A 10,997-nucleotide genomic window follows, 5' to 3' on the forward strand; every position below is an offset into this window, starting at 1 on the left:
ATAGCAATCCAGTATCCCGAAGAGAAGATCTCTATTCCCAGAGATAAAAATAATTTTAAAAGTAAATAATAAAAACATTTACTTTTAAATAACTAATCTTTAAAACAAACCCCATAGGTCTACATGGCCCATCAACAAGCTTTTAAAAAGCTAGAAGCAAGAAAAAAAAAAAATCATAATAACAAATTTCCCTAGACAGCTGTTATGCATGAGAGAATTAAGAGCCACAAAAAACCTAATTTTTCCCCTTATGAAAAATCTTCATAAACTTAACAAGAAAAATTTCTCTCCCTAAATAAACAAAAAAAAAAAACTATTCTAGAAATAGTAAACTAATTAGAAATTTTAATTTTACTTTGTTTCCATTGTCAGTAAAAAGAAAAATTGTAAAAAAAAAATGTTCGGAAGAGTTTGTTTTAATTCTTAATACCTTTTTTCCTTAGGCTGCATTTAATGAAATTTTTTTTATACCCTTTTAAAAATTTTAAGCCTATTTTATGTTTCTCAGACACCTGTTTCAGAACAAAACAAATACATAAATCATTAGCCGACACTATAACCCATCACAATTCCAGACTTAATCAATACATTAATTAAGAAAACTCAAGAAAAGAAAAATCTCAACTTGACAAATGAAAACCAAGACAATGTCATAATAAACTTTTTTGCCAAGTTTCTCTGCTTTTCTAAAGTACTCGTAAAAGCTGGTTTGTTGTTTTGAGCCCCTGAGAATCTCTTGTTGGTATTTCTCCAGTGCATCAAACTCAGAGTACACAAACAAAAGTAATTCCTTTTAAAGGTCTCCTTGAGAGAGTTTTTTAGTGGATGGGAGTCAGGGCTTGTGTGTCCTGCTTGGCCCAGCCCAGGCAGGGCTTTCCCAGCCACATTCCACACTCCATTGCCCAGCTGGAGCCGCTGGTGCCTCTGAGTTGTGCTGCCCCAGCCCCAGGGACGCTCTCCTTGTCTCCCCATTCCCCCACGGTCTCTGGGCAGGGATGGCCTCAGTGGGGGCTGCTGACATCCTCAGCAACTTGGAGGCTGGTGCTGGATTTTCCTGCTCCTGAGGCTTGTTCAGCCTTCAGCTCTTCAGTGCAGGAATTCAGTGTCCCATGGCTCATTAACATTGAGATCACCTGAACAAGCCAAGCCTCTGGGCATAATTTGATTTTAATTTTCATATCGTTTGTGGTTAATTAGAGAGATCTCAGTAGTATATCTGCAGTGAATGCAATATATTTAAAAAGACAGTGAGAAACTATTTTTCAGGTCCTGTTTAGTTTTTTTCCCCTGTTAATTTATTGATATGTGCAGTCTCCAATTGACACTGAATCCAAGTACCTCCTCATGCAGTTTGAATAGATATGAAAATCAAGACCCTCCCTGGCTGACAATCAATCAGACTCTGTCCCTACGCCCACCCCACCATTTCCCCCATCCAAGCCCTGGCACTCAGAGCAGCCTTGTGCAAATCTGAGCTCCCTCCAGCCCAGGCTGCACCTGTAGCTTTCAGCTCCTTGGCTCCAACTCCCACCTGCTTTCCTTGGAGAAGGAGCTGCCCGAGACACAGAGGGATGTCCATTTCTTGTCAGCCAAAAAAGCCAAGGGAAGGCTCAGCACCATCAAAGGCAAAAGTCATTCCTCTGCTTGATATTGAATCCACTTTCCACAGCAGACAGTCTCAGAGCAATGGAAAACACCTTCTGTGCCCAGCACAGATCCCAAGGTCCCCCCCAAACCCTCCCTGCCCCAGTTCTGCCCAGATCTGCTCTTTGCACACACGAGTCACACACTGAAGCCAGGAGCTCCCTCCATGCCCAGAGGGAGGAAAAGAGAGAAAGGGGATGAAGAGCTCTCCTGTGCAAAGCCCAGGTGCAAGTGCAGCCCCTGCAGTGGGAACCACAACTCATCAGGTTTGTGTCCTTTTGGGCTCAGGGCCTGGTGACACTCAGAGGCACAGAAAGGTTTATTGCCAACAAACAGAAGTTGGACATTTGAACAGTTTAATAACCATCACAGCTTTCCCACAGCTCTCTTTGATGTCTCAGCAGCTTCTGACATGTCCACCATCCCCCAGGGATTCTGTACAGGAAGAGTTTTAGACAAAGACATAGAAAAGGTAATTCTAGGATAGTTATGAATTTAATTAGGATTTTGAGTAATGTGATATTTATTTCAATTTCAGAAATATTGAGGAATATCCTGAAGTTCAAAGCATGAACCCAGTCAGTTGCGAGGCACTCAAATGACCAGAAAGCATCTGGAGGAGGAAATCTGAGAGAAATGGAAGGGAAATAGATCCAGCTGGTCAAGTGAAGAGATGTCCTTCGACATGGCCATTTATCCAGGAGACCTGGAAACATCTGAAAGAAGGAGTGTCATGAAATATTAGACTGAATATTGATGGCAAAGGCAGAGGGGAAGATCAGTATATCTTCTCCTGCCATCACTAAAAGGATCCACTAGATCCAGGAAATTCCTGTTCCTGGTGGGAAAAATTTGCGATTTCTTAAAAGTATTTAAATGACCTAGATAATAAAAATATGCTTGTATATTATGTAAACAATAGTGTTAAAACCTGTGCCCCTTTCCAGGCAGACATCAGCTGTGTGCACATGAACAGGCAGTGCCACTTGTGCCCTGAGGTGTGCACCATGGCCTCCCTACTGGGGAGCCTCTGCCAGCTCTTGTAGAGCCCCTGGCACCTGTGGGGCTGCACAGACAGCCCTGCCCCGGGCTCTGCCAGCCTCTGGGCCAGCAGAGAGGCAGCCAGGGCGGGCCATGGCCGGGAACAGGCCCTGAGCCCTGCAGGAGGATGGAGCTGGGCCACAGCCAAACTCAGCCCAGGCCAAAGCTGGCTTCAGCAGCCAGGGCTGCCAAGGGCTGGGCACAGAGGCTGGCAAAGACAAATGTCCTGGGGCCCCTCCCTGCTCTGTCCATGCCACCAAGGGCACAGAGCAGCCTCCTCTCTGGGCCACTTGCCTGTTTGCAATGCCTTGCACAGGCGCTGGCCCTGCCCCACAAGGCCTGGCCTGAGTCCTGCCCCTGCACGCTCAGCCAGGCTGAGATGGACACTGATGGTTTCTGGGCCAGGCTCTCTGGGCCCAGCCCAGCTCCCTGCAAGCTCTGCCAGCTGCCCTGAGCTCTGGGCAGCACCAAGGGCCTCTCCCCAGCCCAGCCCAGCCAGCTCTGGCCCCACAGCTCTGCTCAGGCCAGGCTGCTCTGGGCACTGCCCCATGGCCTCAGCCCCTGGCAAGGGCACAGCAGCAGCTGCAGCTGCCACAGGACTCAGCCCCAGCCATGGGGGTAGGGGCTTGGCCAAGGCCAAAGGAAGCTCCCTGGCTGCCCTGCTCCCCTCGGGCTGAGGTGCTGAGAGCTCTGCAGCCCCTGCTGCCATCCCATCTGCCCAGGGCAGCACAAAAGCCCTGGCCTTGGGACCCTCAAGAGCTGCTCCTGCTCCAGGCCCATGGCCCATCCCAGAGCTGGGGCAGCCACAAAGCTGTGCCCATTTCTGCTCATTACTGCTGTGATGGGGATGGATCCTCAGCCACTTGGAGGCCGATGATGAATTTTACTGCTCCAGAGGCTTCTTCTTTCTTGAGGTTTTTCATTCAGGAATTCAGTTAGAAAAGCTCATAAATATTTGTTCAGAATACCAAAACAAGACAAGTCTCTGGGAATCATTCAAGTTTTTAATTCTTCAGAGGTTAATTAGTCACATTGCAGAAGTGTATTCAAAATGAATATAGTATATTGAAAACAATGAAGAGAGAACTGTTTTGTCCAGTTCAGTTGTCTTTTCCAGTTTAGGTTGATATCAGCAATGTCCAATTTATATTGGCCCCCACCACCTTCTAATGCATTTTGAACAGATATGAAAATCAAGACTCCTCATCACTGACAATCAATCACACTTTGCCCCTCCCCCCTCCCCAACACTTCCGTCATCCAACCCTTCTACCCACTGTCTCCCACCAGCCCCCTGTGAAGAGCCTGGCTCTGTGTTCTCCATCCCCTCCTCGCTGGCACTGCCAGGCTGGCATGAGGAGCCCCTCAGCCTTCCCTGCTCTGGGCTGGACAAGCCCAGCTCCCTCAGCCTCTGCTCACAGCCCAAGGGCTCCAGCCCCACCTTGGAGGCCCTTCCCAGACCCTGCTCCAGCTGCCAGACATCTTTCCTGCTCTGGGGAGCCCAATCCATGCCACAGTGACCTGGATAATCCCTGTCCTTGGTGTCCTGGTCACACAGCCCTGGCCTTTTGTCCCCATGTCAGGCTCTGGGGTGGATCCTGTGGAACATCCTTTGGTGGAGGCTGTGGCTCAAGGTGGGCCGGGGGGATCCCGGGGGACAGGGACCCTGCTGGGCATGAACAGCATTGGACTTGTTGGGAGAAACTGTGAGGGGGAGCTGGGGCAGAGTGACCAACCCAGTGACCTGACACAGCCCTGCCAGGATGTCACACAGCCCCTCTGGGATGTCTCAGACTGCACTGTAATGTCACAGCCCATTTTCTAATGTCACACAGTTAGTCTCTGATGTCACAGCCAACTCTGTGATGTCACGGCCAGCTCTGTGATGTCACACCTCTGCCATGTGATGTCACAGATGCAGTTCTATGATGTCATCGTTCTTGATGACCTCACATAACCCACTCTGTGACCTCATGTTACCAGATGATCAGTTGTCTCCACCAGGTTTGCTGACACCTGGAGCTTGTTCTCCACATACCCAGACCTATGGAAACCACACAGTGCCCATTGTGTGAGAAGGGGAACTGGAAGTTCACCAGCCTCAGTGTCCTGCAGCTCAGCCAGGTGTCGCAGACATCTTTTCATTAAAATCCTTTTGTTAGGATTTTTCCTGCTGAAGCTGAGAAGTTTCAGCAACAAATGTAAACAATGGTTATCTGCTGCTGTGGAATGCAAAGGTGGATCCGTGATTGGTCTCCTGTGGATGTTTGGATTTACTGACCAGTCATGGCAGAGCTGGCTCTCGCTCTCTCTCTGAGACACAGATCTTTGTTATTAATTTTTTCTTTTTCTATTCTTAGCTTAGCTAGCCTTCTGAGAACTTTTTTCTTCTATTTATTTTAGTATAGTTATAATGTAGTATATATATCATAAAATATTAAATGAAGCCTTCTGATCATGGATCAACATTCTCGCCTCTCTCTTCTCCTGCAACCCTTGAGACATATGAATGGGGACACAAGCATCATAACATCACCCCAGGACACAATGTTACAGCCAGGCCCACTGGAACATTGGGGCCCACAACCACCAGGGACCACGAGAGAGACCTCCAGGACACCAGAACTCATGGGTAAAAAAGAGGGGAAACATGTTAATGATTTTGGGGAAACCATTATCATATTTATGTTTAGTCTGGGAAAAGCAATGAATATGTGTGCAAAATACAGAAAATTAACAAAAACTTTCCTGTACTCACCATGCACGGCTTTGGGTGAAGCAACCCCCCGTGCATCCAGCTGAATAAAGAATGCAGTTTCTTAATGCTACATTGGGGTTAAGGAGTTTTCTGTTTTACCAAATTTTTGGTAACACTCCCACTTCCAAGGAAAGCTCTGTCTCCTGCTGTTCACAAACAGAGAAGGGCTGGTGGCAGATGGTGGGCTCGGAGGCTGCCTGGGGCACAGTGATCATGGAATAATCAAGTTTTCAATGGTCTGTGAAAGAAGGAGGGGCAGCAACAAAACTTCTGCACTGGAATTAGGAAGGACAAGCTTTGGCCTATTTAGGAGGTAGTTTTGGGGAGTACCAAATCACGTACTGATTCTTTGAAGGGACACAGGCCTTAAAAACAAAGGGGTCCAGGAAGGATGGGCACATTTCAAGATAGTAATCTTAAGAGGGAAGGGGAAGCCCTTCCGAGTGTGCCAAAATATGAGCTATTGAGGAAAATTACTGTCCTGGCTGCCTATGGAGCTTTTGCAGGGATTCAAGGGAAAGAAGAGGATGCATCAACTTTGGACAGAAGGTCAGTCAACTTAGGAAGTATTTAAGAATGTTGTTAGGTCATGCAGAAAGAAAAGTTGAAGTGTGAAAGCTAAAATTGAGCTTAACTTGACCACTTGTGTGAAAAATGATAGAAAATATTTCTACTAATAAATTTACAGCCAAACATGAGATAAGAATCTCTACTCTTCATTGGATGCACTGGAGAATATAGAAACTAATGATAAGGAAAAGGCTGAACTACTTAACACCTTATTTGCCTCACTTTTCAATATTAGGACAGGCTGTCCTCAGCACAAGTGTTCTCCTGAGCTGGTAGGTGGGCACAGGGAGCAGAACAGACCCCTTTAAACCAGGAGGAAGCAGGTGGTGACCGGCTGAGCCACTCAGATGCTCACAGGTGTGTGGGATCGGATGGGATCCATCCCAGGGGGATGAGGGAGCTGGTGGATGAGTTCCCCCAGCTGCCCTCCATCATTTACCATCAGTGCTGGCTCAGCAGGGAGGTCCCAGAGGACTGGAGGTGCCAGTGTGAGCCCATCCCCAAGAAGGGCTGGAAGGAGGAGCTGGGGAACTCCAGGCCTGTCAGCCTGACCTGGGTGCCCGGCAAGGTTATGGAACAGATCACCTTGAGAGCCATCACAGGGCACCCACAGGATGGCTGAGGGATCAGAGCCAGCCAGCGTGGATTTAGGGGTGGCAGGCCCTTCCTGACCAAGCTGGTCTCCTTTTATGACCTGGTGACCCACTTGTGGATGCAGGAAAGGCTGTGGATGTTGTGTGCCTGGAATTCAGCAGAACCTTTGACACTGTCTCTGACAGCATTCTCTGGAAAAGCTGCAGCCCACAGCTTGGGCAGGTTCCCTCCTCACTGGGAGATTTAAGAGCTGGCTGGAGGCAGGGCCCAGGGAGTGGTGGGGATGGTGCTGCACCCAGCTGGTGTCCAGGCACTGGTGGTATCCCTCAGGGATCTGTGCTGGGCCCAGTCATGTTTAATATCTTCACTGATGATCTGGGTGAGGGGATCGAGTCCACCATTCACAAAATGCAGATGGCACCAAGCTGGGTGTGAGTGTGGATCTGCTGGAGGGCAGGGCAAGAAGACACAGCCTTAAACTGCACCAGGGGAGGCCCAGGCTGGAGAGTAGAAAGAAGTTCTTCACAGAAAGGGTGAGTGGAAACTGGAATGGGCTGGCCAGGGGGGAGGTGGCAGAGTCATTGTCCCTCCCCAGTGGCACTTAGTGGCATGGTCTGGGTGACAAGGCAGTATTAGGGCAATGGTTGGACTTGATGATCCCAAAGGTCTTTTCCAGCCTATTTAATTTGGTTATTCTGTGATAATTGGGACACTCTGGGGCCATTGTGACACTGCAGGGCCTTGTGGAACTTAGAGGACCATGGTGAAACCCTGCAGCCCCACAGAACCAGGGGTCCATTGTGGTCCTCTGGAGCCAAATGGAAGCAGGGAGTGCATCGTGACATTCTGGGTCCTCATGGAACCACAGAGGCCATTGTGACACTGTAGAGCCTTGTGTAACCAAGGGGTTTCACCATTTTGACACTGCAAAACCAAGGAGACCTTTGGGAGACTCCAGGACCCAGTGGAACCAAGGGGCTGTTCTGACACTGAGGGACCTCATGGAACCAAGGGGACATTGTGACACTGCAGGATGCTGTGTAACCAAGGGACCACTGTGACATGAGGGGGCCTCAAGGGATCTGGAAGAACATTGTGACACTGTGGGGCCTTGGGGAAACAAGGAGTCCATTGTGACACTGAGGGGACTTGTGGAACTCCAGAGACCATGGTGACAGTGTGGGACCTCATGTAACCATAGGGGCATTGTGACACTCTGGGACCTCATGGAAACAAGGGCCCACTGTGGAACTGTAGCACCAATGAGCACATTATGACACTGTGAAGCCCCATGGAACCAAGAAGAACATTGTCACATTTTGGGGCCCCATGGAACCATTGTTGCTCAGCACGGTCTCATGGATCCAAGGACACCAGTGTGACAGGTGTCATTGTCAGGTGGACATCAGGTGCAGGGCCTGATATTACGAAGAGGCCATTGTGACACGAGGGGGCCCCATGGAAACAAAGACATCTTTGCAGATGACACCAAGCTGAGTGTGAGTGTGGATCTGCTGGAGGGCAGGAGGGCTCTGCACAGGGCTCTGCACAGGCTGGATCCAGGGCCCAGATCACACAAAGTGTGGTTTAACAAGTCCAAGTCCGGGATCCTGCACTTTGGCCACAGGGCTACAGGCTGGGGACAGAGGGGCTGGACAGCAGCCAGGCAGAAAGGGACGAACAGGGACTGATGGACAGCAGGCTGGACATAAGCCGGCAGTGTGCCCAGGTGGGCAAGAAGGCCAATGGCTCCTGGCCTGGCTCAGGAATGGTGTGGCCAGCAGGAGCAGGGCAGTGATTCCTCTCCTGTGCTGGGCACTGGTTGGGCAGCACCACGAGTGCTGGGTCCAGTTCTGGGCCCCCTGGGGTGGGCAAGAGGAAGAAATATGAAGCAGAAGGAGTAAAGAAAGCAAAGGTAAAGAAAAGGAAATGCTCAGTGCAGTTTGGGAGTGGCTGCCAGGCAGCCCTGGCTCTGAGAAACAGCGTCTGCAGTGGGACAGGAAACTCCCAGCTGATGGGAACAAACTCTCTGGCTGAGTGCAGAGGCCAGGACAAAGCTGAGTGGTTTCCCTGGTGCTCCCCCAGCCCTTGCTGGCCCCAGGGGCTGATGGCATTTGTGCTCCCTCAGGTTCATGTCCCCACACCAACAGCATGGGCGTGCTCCCCCTGCTCGGTCCAATGCAAACAGGGGCTGCTGAGCCAGTGCTGCCGTGTCTGTGCCTGCAAGGATGGGGCACCTGTGTGAGCTGGGGGAGAGGCCAGGGCTGCAGAGGGGGGATGTTGTTGGCAGCTCCATGAGGACGCTCTGGGACGCTGCCCTGGGCTGTGCAGCACACTGGGGATGGATCAGCCCCTGCTCTGCTGCTCCTTCCCATCTCCCCCAGGGCCCTTGCAGAGCCCCAGCCATGCTGTTTGCCCCCAGCCTGCCCATGGCCAGCCTGGGGCTGCTCACGGGGCTTTTCTGTGCTGATTGGCCTGGGTGTGTTCTTGAGAGAGCTTGGGCAAGGAGCCTGGAGCCCCCAGGCCCTGGCCTGAGGCGTCAGCGCTGCCCCAGCCGTGCCCATGGCCTGTCCCTGCTGCAACCCCGGCACTGCCACTCCCAGGGCTGTGCCCGGCCCCGAGAGCACTCAGGCCCTACAGCAACACCAGGGCCACCAGGGCAGCGGGGCAGGGCCACGGCAGCAGCACTGACAACACCAAGTGCTGCTGCTGCTGGGCACAGCTGCTGTGCCAGCCCTGATCTGCCCCAGCTCTGCACACAGACATTGCTGCTGCAGCTCCAGAGAAGGCAACAAAATGGCATCTCTGCAGAAAACTCTGATGGAAGATCCTTCAGTTCCTTTAAAGGCACCAAGAGTGCAGCCCCTCATTGACACAGTCTGTGGCCACAGGGGAGGTGGAGGGAAGCAAAATGAGAAATGGCACAAACAATGACATTTCTTTGTGGAGAAGATAAAGAAATTAAAACACAGACAAAAACTTTCAAAATGAAAACATCAAGAATTAACAAAGATAACTTTTATTACAAGCTATTTGTAGAAATTGGCCAGAAGTTTAATGTTTCTTACACCATCCAGTCATCAGTCTCCACACTGCAGCCCTGAGCTCCTTGTTCCTCAGGCTGTAGATGAGGGGGTTCAGGGCTGGAGGCACCACCGAGTACAGAACTGACAGGACCAGATCCAGGGATGGGGTGGAGATCGAGAGGGGCTTCAGGTAGGCAAACAATGCAGTGCTGAGGAACAGGGAGACCACGACCAGGTGAGGGAGGCAGGTGGAAAAGGCTTTGTGCCGTCCCTGTTCAGAGGGAATCCTCAGCACAGCCCTGAAGATCTGCACATAGGAGAAAACAATGAACACAAAACAACCGAATACCAAACACACACTAAGAGCAAGAGGTCCCAGTTCCCTGAGGTAGGATTTGGAGCAGGAAAGCTTGAGTATCTGTGGGATTTCACAGAAGAACTGGCCCAGGACATTGCCCTGGCACAGGGGCAGGGAAAATGTATTGGCTGTGTTCAGCAGTGAATAGAGAAAGGCACTGGCCCAGGCAGCTGCTGCCATGTGGGCACAAGCTCCGCTGCCCAGGAGGGTCTCGTAGTGCAGGGGTTTGCAGATGGACACGTAGCGGTCATAGCACATGATGGTCAGGAGGAAATACTCTTCTGAAATGAAGAACGTAAAGAAAAAGAGCTGTGTAGCGCATCCTGTATAGGAGATGGTCCTGGTGTCCCAGAGGGAATTGTGCATGGCTTTGGGGACAGTGGTGCAGATGGAGCCCAGGTCAGTGAGGGCCAGGTTGAGCAGGAAGAAGAACATGGGCATGTGCAGCTGGTGGCCGCAGGCTACGGCACTGATGATGAGGCCGTTGCCCAGGAGGGCAGCCAGGGAGATGCCCAGCAAGAGGCAGAAGTGCAGGAGCTGCAGCTGCCGCGTGTCTGCCAATGCCAGCAGGAGGAAGTGGCTGATGAAGCTGCTGTTGGACATTTTTGGTGCCTTAGCATGGGAATCTGTAAGAAAAGTAATAATTTAGTAGTTGGGTTTGGAGAGGACTTCAAATATCCCAGCACAGCCTGGCGGCCTTTTCCCCCCACAGCCTGTCCAGGGCTCTGCTGCCTGGAGCTGTCCCTGCCAGCAACTGCTTCCCTGTGCCCAAGGCTGTGGGCTCAGCTCTGCCCTGCAGACCCTCCCAGCTCTGGCACTGCCCAGGTTCGGCTCTGGTTCTGCAGGCTCTGATGGCAATGTCAGAGCAACCCTGAGAAGGCTGGAAACACAACACTGATGCTGACTCTGAAGGGTCCTGTGGTGATTGCTCCCTCTGCCTGGTTTGTTCAGATCCGAGAGAATTATTTTTTTTTCACAGCCTGAACCAAGAGATTAATATCTATGT

At 50.9% G+C, this 10,997-nt stretch overlaps 1 protein-coding gene across 1 annotated transcript; it reads right to left on the reverse strand.

The window, feature by feature from the left end:
- Window positions 1-9,661: 9,661 nt before the first annotated feature.
- LOC141729552 (olfactory receptor 14I1-like) lies at window positions 9,662-10,426 on the reverse strand. The gene has a single exon (XM_074544259.1). The coding sequence runs from the start codon at window positions 10,424-10,426 to the stop codon at window positions 9,662-9,664; it is 765 nt and encodes a 254-aa protein (XP_074400360.1).
- Window positions 10,427-10,997: the final 571 nt, after the last annotated feature.

Source organism: Zonotrichia albicollis, chromosome 7, assembly GCF_047830755.1.
Source record: "Zonotrichia albicollis isolate bZonAlb1 chromosome 7, bZonAlb1.hap1, whole genome shotgun sequence".
NCBI lineage: Eukaryota > Metazoa > Chordata > Aves > Passeriformes > Passerellidae > Zonotrichia > Zonotrichia albicollis.